This window comes from Sinohyriopsis cumingii, chromosome 5 (genome assembly GCF_028554795.1).
Source record: "Sinohyriopsis cumingii isolate HCF-2022 chromosome 5, ASM2855479v2, whole genome shotgun sequence".
Taxonomy (NCBI): Eukaryota; Metazoa; Mollusca; class Bivalvia; order Unionida; family Unionidae; genus Sinohyriopsis; species Sinohyriopsis cumingii.
The window spans coordinates 118531637-118546841 of record NC_142965.1 but is presented as its reverse complement, the minus strand read 5'-3'; the positions used below and the strand labels follow the sequence as shown (position 1 = coordinate 118546841).

Genomic DNA, 15205 nt, shown 5'->3' with positions numbered 1-15205 from the left:
TAAAATGACCTTGAATGATTGGTATTCCATGTTCTCTAGATTATCAATCCCTGATTGGATATTCCCTTCGACTACGTTAAACAATAAGTCATTAACGAATATTGCTATTCCCCCTTCCATTCCCAGTTGGGCTGGTATTTGTTGATAAATGTTGAAAAACCTAGGAATTTTGCTAAAAATTTTGTGTTAGAGGTTATATGGGTTTCCTGTAAGCATACAATATTGGGTTTTTCAATTTTCTTATAAAATGTTATGATTAATTCTGGGTTATTTGTTACAAGCCCCCAAAAGTTTCACTGCAAATGTGAAATTTCTTGCGATGTTCCATATAAATTCCTAAACATGGGTTTAAATGAAATGGGGTGGGGTGGGGCAAACATCGCTAGTTTGTCGGTACAATATACTTATCGAACTGGTGACTTAATGGTCGGCAGGTCTGTTGGATGGGAACGTTGTCTTCTGTTATCATCTTTGCTAAACCGTCTAGGGCAAAGTTGATTAGCGGGAAGAAACTTTCCAATTTCGCATCCAATGATGGACAGGATTGGTTCCGTTTCTTGTCTGTTTTGTTTCCCATAATCTCTGTGGATCTGCATTGTTGTTCTTAAGTAGGCTATCTCCCTGTATTGTTACTATTTGCTGTTGCTTTTTGTCCTGTTACTATTGCTTTCGTCTATATAATTAGCTTTTCTGTTGTTACCGCTTTTGGGATTCATCCTTGTATCATATATGTTGCTCCTGTTTGTACGGAGTTCTTATTGGTTTCATTCCTTGTGTTGTATCCATTGGGATACACTTTCCAGAGAATTGTTTTCCTCCGGTTGTGCGTTCCTGTAGACCCTTTAAAACTATTATTTTGAAAGTGGTCGGGTATTGGGTATTGTGTGATCCTTAATAATACTTGCTAAATTGATTTTATCCTCCTTGGGCAGTAACGTCTTCTTTGTTTCCTTTGTTGTTTATACGTTATGTGATTTGTGATCATTAGATAAACGATTTTCATTTCCCTACGTGTTATAGGATATTCCCAAGACTTTGGATAGTGTTGGCCTCAACAAACATTTTATCCAGTATAATTGCATTTTCCTGGATGTTTTACTCCACATATGTTTCATTTTGGTTTGAAGCCGCCTTTGTTGTGAAATATCCCCATCCCTTACATTCGCTGCAGAGCATGGGATTCCTTTGTACTCTTCCAGGGGATGGGATTAACCATATGGACTTAGTCTTACTAGTAGAGGTGAAATAGTTTTAAATTTCACTATTGCTACATTTGATTCCTGGATGTTATTATTACGTAGTCGGTAGATTTGGCTGCGTTTACCCCGTTGCGAACAAGATCTTGCTGGAGTTGGTTGCTGTCCATCATCCGGTAGACACCTTTTAAGTTAAGGATTTTCTTGAATGTCCGCATTTGTGTCAACTTTGCCTGTTTGGTTTGCATTATTGAATGACTCATTTTTCTTTCGTCTGATTCTTATGGTCTGTGGTAATGCGCCTTTCTGTGGTTACGTTATGTCTGCTTACTGTAACTGAGACTGGCTCAATTCTATCTCCATATATGTTTTAATTTGTCGACTCGTACTACACCAGCTAATGATGTAGCTTGATTTGGGTCTGATAATTTTTAGTTCGATACCTTGTATCTTCGTCAGAGCTGACATTATGCTGGTGGCACTAATACTCTGAATACGTGGATTTCCACTTATGATTAAAATGGCGGATTCCTACCTGTGGTATTAGTTTCTGTGTTTCCTCAAAGTTATTGTTAAATGGTGTTTTCCATGAGTTAATGTTTTGTTTGAGACTCGAGCCTTTTTCTGGCTTTTGTTCCCTTTGTTCCCTCTGTGGTTCGGTGTTACTTCATTATTCCTCCCTAATGGCTTTGTTGTGTTTTTGGTTTTATTCTTCTCTTTGAGTGGTTGCTTTCCTTTCCCTTCAATTTCTTGGGGGGTGGGGGGGTGGGGTAAGGATTCGGTATCTGTCGATCCGATCTTCTCTCTGGTAAAAGTAAACTGAGACACACTTCTTCAATGAGACCCAATATTTCTTCCATTGATATATGGTTCAGCTGAGCTGCTTTTGAGGGTACTTGGGTTTGATTGTTGGGGATTTTCTGTAGTTTTCATTTTTGTTTTCTTAGGATAGCTCCCTTAGTGACATCTGCATAAGTGGGAAATTTTGCCAATGCCTTTAGTGCCTCAATATCTGTTGTTGTTTCGATTGGGGCTATGTAGGGATCCTCTCTATTGACTTCAGTATATAAGAAATAAGTAACTAACTTGATGTCAGTCTGTGGAGGTCAGATTTTAGTCAGACTGTACTGCTGGATTACTAAAAAACATAGCAAGGTATAAATCAGCATAAAAAGTATTAATTTCGTCATTACTGCTTTTGGAAAAGGAAAACAACTATCAAGTTAATCGAACTGTTATTTTATTCTATGTCAAAAATATATACAAAGTCATCGACATTCAATTTGTAATCAACAGTAGACATACTTTTTCAAAATGGTATCGCTTCGAAAGGAAACATGAAACTGCTTACAATTATGAGAAAGAGACAAAACAACTGGAAAAACCAAAAACAGCACACCAACAAACAAGAAAAAAAAAACTAGATCGAAAGAAATAAAGAAACCAACCAACACCAAAACAGAACAGCGCAAAAGAAAATTACCCTATACTTAAACACCACAATGGAGACTGCAAAATTGGACAAAACCATTTTGTAGAGGTTCTAAGTGCATATAACACGCACTCGGATCATATCATGATTGACCCAAATCTGCCGTCACATCATGGGCATGAAGATCACGGTCAGTGAATTTCGTTCTACTTATGATTTAGAGCATACAACAGATGATTAGGTCACTGCAATCTAAATCTATGTTGTTCACAATTGGATGCAAGTTATGGATTATTTCTCAGAAGTAATTCCCTGAAGACAAAGTTAATTGTTCTTAGGACAGTGTATAAAATCAGGAAAATCCGGTCTCAGATCTAAGATAACTGTGAAATCAGGAATCAAGAGACAGAAGTCGAGATTTGAGTTTGTGTCCATCTATGAGAAATTGAAATTTGAATTTGATGACACTAAATCTCATGCTACATTTCAAAATTGTTATAAATTTCAGGCAGAGTTCTTTTATTTGATTCATTCAAAATAAAAGTCTCTTTGCTTTAATCTATGTGAAAATTCTGGTAGCTGAATTGATCCACCTCATCAATCAGCAATACTTCACAGGAATTCAAGTTGGCATAGTGGAAAACTTCTACGGAAACGTTTGAAAGTTGGATTTGACCTGCAGTATCCTGTTTTACATGCTATGATACTTGTTTAAATTTAAACCAGACCTATCAGAAAATGAACGGGAAAACATAGTAATGTCTAAAATATTGCAACGATAAATGTAGGAAATGGTTCTTGTACAGTGCCATAATTAGTAAATTATTCAATGGAAAAATGATTAGTAAATACAGAGAAATGCATAAGCCATCATTTAGCAAAGTAGTCTTGAAATTTAGGATGGGTTTGGTTGTGATTGTGTGAGTAGAATAAAAATAGAGAGCATCAATTAAGAATGAGGTCAAACGTTAGTTAACAGTGTAAAACAAACGAAGGAAATTTTAAGGTTGGGCAAGCATGAAAAAGCTGTAGACATTATATTCAGTTCTTCAGGAGGAATTTCATGGCAACAGAAAGTTGAATCAACATCAGAGTTGTGATCTTCTCCATGGAACTTGCTGAGGAGACTTTCCAAGAGCCACAGCCCTCGGCCAAGCGGAACACGGCTGGCGACCATTTGATGAAGTAGTCAGCGATTTCCTGTCCGCAGTGTATAGGGATGAGGCTATTTATGCAGTCAGCAGTCCCTTTGAAAATTCTGTAATGAGAACAGACAATAATATTTAACCGGCTGTATTTTGTACAGGAAATCATTTTATGTAGTTAATAAAGAAATTGAAAGGAACATATGTTTCTGAAGACATATGAGTCAAGCTGGCTTTAAGAGAATAAATGATGCGATCATATAAAGTTTATACTGTAATTTCATGTGACAAAGACTGAATATACTACAATAGAATAAAAGTAACAGACAGGCAAACTCACTCGCATGACACGATTTCATATGGCTTCTCAGGAACTGATCCCACACTATATAACATCTGCAAATAACATTGCCTGAAGGCAATTGTTCGAAACTGTTGAATCAGACATGAACTGTTTGAAGTCAGAGCTGCAGCAGAGAAAAGGCATTATATATATATGCATGCAAAATTAATCAATCAGAATCGATTGCTCTCTCTCTCTCTCTCTCTCTCTCTATATATATATATATATATATAAATATACACACACAATATATATATTCTCCATCGTCAAAGGCGAATCCTTTTACGTTTTAACAATCAAGGATAACCTAGAAATGTTGAGCTTGCATAGCGATAATCCATAACATTTACACTAACAACGCAGCAGTTGTGTGTTCATTATGCCATAGCGCGAGATGAAATGTCCATGCAGGCAAAGACAAGAGGAGAATTATGGTTAAGCTAATCCGCAAATTGTCAAGAATTTTAATAAGTGATACTAGGTTAATAGTTTGTCATTGTGTGCCTATATAAGTGATACCAGGTTAATGGATTGTCCTTGGGTGTCTATATAAGTGATACTAGATTAATGGATTGTCCTTGGGTGTCTATATCAGTGATACTAGGTTAATGGATTGTGCTTTGGTGTCTATAGAGTGATACTAAGTTAATGGATTGTCCTTGGGGGTCTATATAATTGATTATAGGTTAATGGATTGGCCTTGTGTGTCTATACAAGTGATACTAGGTTAATATATTGTCCTTGGTTGTCTATATAAGTGATACTTGGTTAATGGATTGTCCTTGGGTGTCTATATAAGAGATACTTGTTTAATGGATTGTCCTTGGGTGTCTATATAAGTGCTACTAGGCTAATGGATTGGCCTTGTGTGTCTATATAAGTGAGACTAGGTTAATATATTGTCCTTGGTTGTCTATATAAGTGATAGTAGATTAATAGATTGTCCTTGGATATCTATATAAGTGATATTATGTTAATGGATTGTCCTTGGTTGTCTATATAAGTGATACTAGGTCAATGTATTGTCCTTGGGTATCTATATAATTGATACTAGGTTAATGGATTGGCATTGTGTGTCTATATAAGTGATACTAGGTTAGAAGATTGTCCTTGGTTACCTATATAAGTGATACTTGGTTAATGGATTTTCTTTGGTTCTCTATATCAGTGATGCTTGGTTAATGGATTGTCCTTGGGTGTCTATATAAGTGATACTAGGTTAATAAATTGGCATTGTGTGTCTATATAAGTGATACTAGGTCAATGTATTGTCCTTGGGTGTCTATATAATTGATACTAGGTTAATGGATTGGCATTGTGTGTCTATATAAGTGATACTAGGTTAGAAGATTGTCCTTGGTTACCTATATAAGTGATACTTGGTTAATGGATTGTCTTTGGTTCTCTATATCAGTGATGCTTGGTTAATGGATTGTCCTTGGGTGTCTATATAGTGATACCAGGTTAATATATTGTCCTTGGGTGTCTATATAAGTGATACCAGGTTAATGGAATGTCCTTGGATGTCTATATAAGTGATACTTGTTTAATAGATTGTCATTATGTGTCTATATAAGTGATACTAGGTTAATGGATTGGCATTGTGTGTCTATATAAGTGATACCAGGTTAGTAAATTGTCCTTGGTTGTCTATATAAGTGATACTAGGTTAATTGATTGGCATTGTGTGTTTAAATAGTGTCATTTGTTTAATGGATTGTCATTGGGTGCCTATATAAGTGATACCTGTTTAATGAATTGTCCTTGGGTGTCTATATAAGTGATACAAAGTTAATGGATTGTCATTGTGTGTATATATAAGTGATACTAGGTTAATCGATTGTCCTTGGGTGACTATATAAGTGATACTAAGTTAATGGATTGTCCTTGGGTGTCTATATAAGTGATAGTTGTTTAATGGATTTTCCTTGGGTGTCTATAAAGTGATACTAAGTTAATGGATTGTCCTTGGGTGTCTATATAAGTGATACTTGTTTAATGGATTGTCCTTGGGTGACTATATAAGTGATACTAAGTTAATGGATTGTCATTGTGTTTCTATATGTGATATTAGACTAATAGATTGTCCTTGGTTGTCTATATAAGTGATACTTGTTTAATGGATTGTCCTTGGGGGTCTATATAAGTGATACTAAGTTAATGGATTGTCCTTGAGTGTCTATATAAGTGATAGTTGTTTAATGGATTTTCCTTGGGTGTCTATATAAGTGATACTAGGTTAATAGATTGTCTTTGGTGGTCTATGTAAGCGATGCTAGGTTAATGGATTATCCTTGGGTGTTTATATAAGCGATACTAGGTTACTGGATTGTCCTTGGGTGTCTATATAAGTGATACTAGGTTAATATATTGTCCTTGGTTGTCTATATAAGTGATACTAGGTTAATGGATTGTCCCTGTGTGTCTATATAAGTGATACCATGTTAATAGATTGTCATTGTGTGTCTATATAAGTGATACTATGTTAATAGTTTGTCCTTGGTTGTCTATATAGTGATACTAGGTTATTGGATTGTCCTTGGGTGTCTATATAAGGGATGCTAGGTTAATGGATTGTCATTTAGTGTCTATATAAGTGATACTAGGTTAATGGATTGTCCTAGGGTGTCTATATAAGGGATGCTAGGAAATGGATTGTCTTTGGGTGTCTATATAAGTGATACTAGGTTAATAGATTGTCATTTTGTGTCGATATAAGTGATAACTTACTGAGAATATATCACGAGATCATTGCAGCTCTTCATCAAATCAATATATCCATTGAGAAAAAACTTCTTATTTCTTAAGCTGAAGTATATAGCATAACACACACACATACATACCAACATACATATACACATGATTACATATATACACACACATACACATATATACAAACATATGAATACTTACATACATACACACATTGTTACGTACATCTATATTATGTTATTTATATAACATTCACAATTATCGATTTAATGGTTATATAATGAAAAACATTAAATAGCTAATTTTGTTCATGATTGAGCATTTGTACTTTAAGATAAGGCCATTTTCTTGGTTTCTTTTATACAAGAGATATTTAAATGAGAACTAATTGTTTCATCCTAAAGATAAAAGATGGATGGATGGGTACGTGTCTGCGTGTCTGTCTTTATGTGTGTGTGCACGCGCGTGCATCTGTCTATCTCTCTGTCTGTAGGTAGATAGGTAACTAAGTAGGTAGGTAGGCAGGGAGGGCGGGATGCATGCATGCAGGCAGGCATGCATATGTATGTATGTATGTATGTATGTATGTATGTATGTATGTATGAATGAATGAAACTCAGATTTATGTATTGATGACATATTTCTGATATCGGCATATTTCATTTTCAAAGAGAGTTCGATTTACTCCACTAACGATTTATTATCTATACTTGAATTTTTGGTTACCATGATAACTGAGGTATTTAACACACACACACACACACACACACACACACACACACACACACATGGTTTTAACCCTGAAAAATTATGCTTTGCTCGATGATTAAAAAACAACCAAACAGAAATGATGTTTCAAGTACCTTTTGCTAACAAAAATACATCCCAGTACAAAATGACTGCATTGTTTCAAAAACATTCTTTGAAGTCATGCACCATGAAAAGAACGCATGTATGTTTTAGTTATTGAAATTGAACGTGCATGTGCATTCGTTTCGAACTATTCACTAAAAGTACTTTTGTTACAAAGCGCTCGCATAACTCATCGCTAAAATGGTTACTGAATGCCTAAGATTACAACATGACACAAACTACAGACAGAAAGCCTATAAAGATGGATATATTATGATTAAAAAGGCGCCACCTTGAAGGTTTTATAAATGGACGAAGAGAGTAAAAACGGTAAAGAATTCTTACTAAGAGACAATTTCTTGATAAAAAGGAACTTACTGTTTATGTCTTTACATCCGTATTTCACTAGGTACCTGACAGGTTCCAACTCGATTCCAAACATCTGGGGAATGGTCATCAGATAACTAAAGCCTTTACAGTGAACGCCATTCAACATGCACTCAACGTTTGACTTACCCGATCTGGTATTATGAAAAATACGATTAACCAATTTAAATATCAAACCGATTAAGATTTACTAAGTTTAAATGTTTTGTCAGAAAACGAACAGAAAAAGAGATTGGCTTTCAGTGGAAATGTAACTATGAGACAGTGCATGAAAATGCTACAGAAACAAGAAGACACTTGTAATTATCAAGTTTGTTGGTGGAGAAATGTTACTATTTTTAATTGCTGTGGGAAAGACACCATGGAATTTTTAACATTTTGAATTGTTGCAAGAAATATTCTATTTTTTTAATGGAAATTTTCATATGTGAAGCGGTTTTATTAAATAAATAGGCAATATCTAAAAGTCAAGTAAAGTTTGAAAAATGTTTCTTGTATTATCGATTAATTACCATGTAAGGGATGATTTATTTTAAAATATTTCAACTTATGTACTTTTATCAGCTAGCTAAGCTTCATTTTCTTCAATGTTTCAATCTACAGAAGGCGTTGTAATTACTATATTAAACACAATTCCTAAAACAGAAGAACATAAAATTTTTTTTAAAATAAATGTTTATACTACATGTACTAAGAATATCATTTTGCAGGTGTTTTGTTCTTATTATTACTTTTCTAGGTTACAACCTGTATCCGCCATGACTTGTGACCATTTCAGCAAGCAAGCCAAACACGTTCTGCAACCTGTGAATTATTATCCACGAAGATACCAAACGCATACACATTCTCGAGGGTGTATAGGGCATTATTACTGCGCAACAGCAATGGTTTGAGCGATTCTCAAGCAGTACAAACTTGATGTGCATTTACATTATATAGCTTGTACTGGTGCAGACAATACTCGAAACAGCTAGATCTTGTTTTGTGTTAAAGAATTGCCGCAGCATATATATATATATATATATATATATATATATATATATATATATATATATATATATATATATATATCAAAGAAGCTCAAAAGCTGTTATATAATAATAATAATAATAATAATAATAATAATAATGAGGACTTTGTATAACGCCTAATCTTTAGAAGTTCTAAGCACTTTACAACATTAGACAACACCTATAAGATAAAAAACATATAATAATATTATTACAAAAACAAACACCATGAAATTAGAGAAGCATTAAAAAATAGAAAACATGCTGAGAATATTTCAGGTAGGAAACATTATTAGGTCTTTAAGTTTGTTCTTGCAGTCGAAATAAGTGAGTTTTGAGGGCCCTCTTGAATGTTTTAATACATATAGTCTGAAAACACTGATCATTTTATTAACTTATGAATGATCTTAGAACACAGCGGGATCAATATAGCCCAGCTTATCAACAGAAAAAAAGTTTTAAAAAATGATATAATATAGTGCATGAAAAGAATGTAGTCTTTAAAGCGAGCGAGGAGAGTTTCATCAATGATACACTAGATATAAAGATGAATATATATCTAACAGCAAATCAAATGAACATATGTTTCTTGGTATTATATAACAATAACATCTATACTTACTAAGCAACAGTGTTTGTTTTACAAAATAATATACGGCAATGCAGAAGCAAAGCAGTAGGAGCATAAGAGGAAATCAGAGACGGCTGTTATCGAACGTAAGCAACCCAAAAATAGTGACAAAAATTACAAGACGTTTGTCATTATTGGGTATATACAGTTGATGGACAAAATTTACCTTTGCGCTTTAATCAGTGATGAATTATTCAAGGTTTTTTGCGCATTCCTTTCTGAAAGACGTTTAATCTAGTGCTGCGAGAGAATTTTACAATAAGGACCATGAAATAGGCCAAAATAATCATTTGACAAGGGCTGATTTTCATTTTAATGTTCCTGCTAAATGGATTCCACTAGTTTTATATAAATACTACTGGAGGCCTAAATACAAGATAAAACAGGAGAATCCATGTTTGCACCCAAACAGATACGCCTTACATATATTAAAGTGCAATGGCATTAGGACGCAACGAATGCAAAGGTGTATGCCCTGGAAAGCGTAAACTCCGCGGCATAACGTGTAATTCCGAATATTGTATAACACATTTGTTTGTGTTAGGTGCTGGCCCAGGTGATCGTTCATGTCTTAATGTGGCATCGAATTCAAATCAAGTAATCAGCTTTCACGACCATGTGGATCCATAATTGAATAGTATTACGCGCGCAGGCATCAATTGAAACAGATACAGAGATACGCAAAGGAATAGGTAGGATTGAAGCAATTGCAGTTTCTGATTCTGGTAGAATACAAAAATTATTACAAACCATTGACGGACATCTTAATTAGAGAAGGCTTTCTCCTTATATAAGCGTGCCAACTGTGCAGTAGTTAAAACAGATCGCTTAACAGCATGAAATACAAACACGTTGCATGCGAAAAGCTGACATACTTGAATTATTGAGACATATTTACACAAGGCCAGCTTGCTCCACCGGTTATTATTTTACCACTGGTTGCCAATACAACGGTTGCTAATCCAAAACCGTATGCTCATACATCAAATATTGCTAATAAATTAATGGTAAAACAACTGAAACATTCTGGACGTGATCCTAATATACGAATGCCAAGAAGCGTAAAGAAAACTGACATATTTGCAATATTAGGTCCGTTTGAAAATAAAGAAACCCATTGTCGGGATTTTTTTTAAAAAAAAACATCTTCGGAATAATTGACGTATTGCATCTGCTACTGAAGCTGCTGAATAGTTTTGTGTAGGAGCACAGCGATCACAAGTACATGAATTTAAATTTCATAGCGTGGTGGTGAATTAGAAAATCCCGTGGCATTTATTCTACATACCTGCAGATCAGGAAATGACTCATATTGTCTTCAATGCACATTTGGTTATGCCACTTAACCATGTCAATGATGGATTTAAAACTACTTCACCGTGGATTTCTCAGCGATGCTCGTACAATACTGCACCAGAAAGACACCAGAACCATCAACGCTGAAAATGTCATAGGAATCGAAAAGATTCTTGAGACATAGGAGAAATAAACGAATGTAGGATCGGAATGGACACGACCAATTTTCACGTGTCCAGATACATTCACTCACTGATATGATTATGACCTGCAATAACATGTGTGTTGTAAGTAGCCACTAATTGCTGGATATGTGATGATTCCTTTGGTGAAGTGTAAAGACCTCCATTGATACCAAAGTCTGTGACTATTGTCAAATCGATGGTGCTTACAAGACAATCACTCACAACTCATGTAACATACAGTTGAGAATTTACCCCAAGAAAACAAAAATCCATGTACTACTTCATAAATTGTGTGGGTATGATGCATATTATTACTCATACCCGCCTTGTGTGCCTGATCAACAGAAAGTAGAGTTACAGGTGCAAGACACGTCTGGATTTTCTCTTCCAGTTTGGGCATTCTTAAAAACTGAGGGAAAATTTTTACAGAATGATGCTGGCGGTCCCGATGATACTGCTAATACCATAGTAGGATTCGACTGCATGCCGTTTTTCAACAGCGCGTACTACTCCATCGACGGAAAGGAAATCAAATCAATTTTTGACAACATAGACCTAGCCACGACGATTATTAGATTTGCCAGATACAGTGATGATTATGCGAGATCAGCTGGTAGTAGTGAATAGGGATACCCTAGCGTCAATGGGAATTAGCATTACAGAGACCCCTGGGACACTCTAGCGTCAATGGAAAATTAACATGGAGAAAAATCGTGGGACACTCTAGCGTCAAGGGGAATTTAACATGGGAATAAATCGTGGGACTGTCTAGCGTCAAGGGGAATTGAACATGGAGAAAAATCGTGGGACTGTCTAGCGTCAAGGGCAATTGAATATAGGAATAAATCGTGGGACTGTCTAGCATCAAGGGGAATTGAACATGGTGGGATTGTCTAGGGACAATGATGGTAGAGGGTCAAACACAACAGAGACAGAAACATACATACACTAGTACAAGCGTGAGATTTATATATAAAGCATTACCAAGACCTGAAATCTTGCTGGGGTGTTCAAAAATTTGCATAATTGTAATGATGCTATAAATAGCTATAATCAAGGAAATGCTCAACGACAAAATGGATGTGACTAAAAGTAACGCTAAAATGACGAAATTGTCCCAGAATTTAAAGGAAAATAAACATATCCCCGAAAATTAAGTTACAATGGTTTAGACTAAAATGGATAAAATTAGTAACTACTTACAATATCAACTTCTGTGACGATCGTGGATAAATACCTATGTATCTATAATCAGCTGAAATTCCTATGAAATCCCACTATCTATTTATAGCTCCAACTTGTGGGTTATTCCTTTGGAAATCCCACTATCTTTCTATAGCCTCAGCTTGAGTGACGTTCCTGTTTATGAACTCTAGTATATATATGTATAGCTACAAAATGTGGAAATACCCAAGTCCATATTTATAGTCTCAAAATTTCCAGCGTCAGTGACGTCACTGTACTGAACACTAGGGGATAAATGGCAACAGTGTTGCAAGTGGCTGACCTGAATACGCGCTACTGTAGGTAGAGTGTATCTGATAGGGATAAAGTGAGCTTTATAGGGACAAACAGAGACCAATACACACACATACACACACAACATACGCGCGCAGACACACGCACACACACGCATACACACACACACACACACAGAGGGAAGAGGAAAAAACAAACCCCAAATATACTATCAACACAGAGGGGAGATAATACAAACCCCAAATAAACTATCCACACAAACGTACGCGAACGCATACAAACCCCAAATATACTATCCATGCTCGGGAGGAAGAAAAAGAAAACAACCAGATATACGATCTACACAACGTACGCGAACACACACACACACACACACACACACACACACACACACACACACACTATAAAATGGATAAAACTAGTAACTACTTGCAATATCAACTTTTGTGACGATCGTGGATAAATACCTATGTATCTACAATCAGCTGAAATTCCTATGAAATCCCACTATCTATTTATAGCTCCAACTTGTGGGTTATTCCTTTGGAAAATCCCACTATCTTTTTATAGCCTCAGCTTGAGTGACGTTCCTGTTTGTGAACTCTACTATATATGTATAGCTACAAAATGTGGAAATCCCCAAGTCCATATTTATAGTCTCAAAATTTCCAGCGTCAGTGACGTCACTGTACTGAACACTAGGGGATAAATGGCAACAGTGTTGCAAGTGGCTGACCTGAATACGCGCTACTGTAGGTAGGCAGGTAGAGTGTATCTGATAGGGATAAAGTGAGTTTTATAGGGACAGAGACCAATACACACACACACACACACACAACATACTCGCGCAGACACACGCACACACACATGCATACACACACACACACAGAGGGAAAAGGAAAAAACAAACTCCAAATATACTATCAACACAGAGGGGAGATAATACAAACCCCAAATAAACTATCCACACAAACGTACGCGAACGCATACAAACCCCAAATATACTATCCACACAAGGTCGCTAACGCATACAAACCCCAAATATACTATCCACACTCGGGAGGAAGAAAAAAAAACAACCAAATATACGATCTACACAACGTACGCGAACACACACACACACACAAACACACACACACACTATAAAATGGATAAAATTAGTAACTACTTACAATATCAACTTCTGTGACGATCGTGGATAAATACCTATGTATCTATAATCAGCTGAAATTCCTATGAAATCCCACTATCTATTTATAGCTCCAACTTGTGGGTTATTCCTTTGGAAAATCCCACTATCTTTCTATAGCCTCAGCTTGAGTGACGTTCCTGTTTATGAACTCTAGTATATATATGTATAGCTACAAAATGTGGAAATCCCCAAGTCCATATTTATAGTCTCAAAATTTCCAGCGTCAGTGACGTCACTGTACTGAACACTAGGGGATAAATGGCAACAGTGTTGCAAGTGGCTGACCTGAATACGCGCTACTGTAGGTAGGTAGGTAGAGTGTATCTGATAGGGATAAAGTGAGTTTTATAGGGACAAACAGAGACCAATACACACACACACACACACACACACACACGGGGAAGAGGAAAAAACAAAATCCAAATATACTATCAACACAGAAGGGAGATAATACAAACCCCAAATAAACTATCCACACAAACGTACGCGAACGCATACAAACCCCAAATAAACTATCGACACAAACGTACGCGAACGCATACAAACCCGAAATATACTATCCATACAAACGTACGCGAACGCATACAAACCCCAAATAAACTATCCACACAAACGTACGCGAACGCATACAAACACCAAATATACTATCCATACAAACGTACGCGAACGCATACAAACCCCAAATATACTATCCACACTCGGGAGGAAGAAGAAAAAAACAACCAAATATACGATCTACACAACGTACGCTAACACACACACACACACACACACACACACACACACACACACACACACACACACACACACGCACACCACAGAGGGAAGAAGAAAACCATTATACACTATCCACACGGAGTGAAGAAATAACCCTTTATATATATACTATCAACAGAGAGTGAAGAAAATAACCCATTATATTCCATCAACACAGAGTGAAGAAGAAAAAGTTTTTTGAAAGCACCTAAGCCCTCACCTGCAATGACCAACTCTGCCAAACACCTACACCCCACCCCACCCCACTCCCAACACTACAAAACCCATTTAACCCGTTATTTTATGGCATCAGTGTGTGCTTTAGGAAACATCAAGACACAAAATGATGGATGAATAGGCTGACTATTGTTTACGGACTTGCATGCCTAAAGAGCGTGCGTGAAGGAAAACATCCTTCCATTTCAATTCTAACTAAAACATGATCCAGAGGGATAGAGAGGTGAAAGAGCACAATTTCATAAAGTGTGAGTAAAAACAAAACACGCCATCCTTATTATACAATGTCAAGACCAAGAGATACTTACGTTTTCTTTATAGTCTATTCTATTTTAGAAGGTAGTATGAAATT

The 15205-nt window shown here is 36.0% G+C and overlaps 1 protein-coding gene across 1 annotated transcript in view; it reads right to left on the bottom strand.

Moving 5' to 3' along the window:
- Positions 1 to 2419: 2419 nt before the first annotated feature.
- Positions 2420 to 15205, bottom strand: part of LOC149800058 (uncharacterized) — a 107751-nt gene continuing 94965 nt past the window's right edge. Inside the window, exons 7-9 of the mRNA XM_089957180.1 lie at positions 8059 to 8201; positions 4114 to 4240; positions 2420 to 3886 (exon numbers count right to left, since the gene is read on the bottom strand). Coding sequence (XP_089813306.1) covers positions 3670 to 3886; positions 4114 to 4240; positions 8059 to 8201 — 487 coding nt within the window. The 3' untranslated portion in view covers positions 2420 to 3669. The remainder of the gene's footprint in view (positions 3887 to 4113; positions 4241 to 8058; positions 8202 to 15205) is intronic.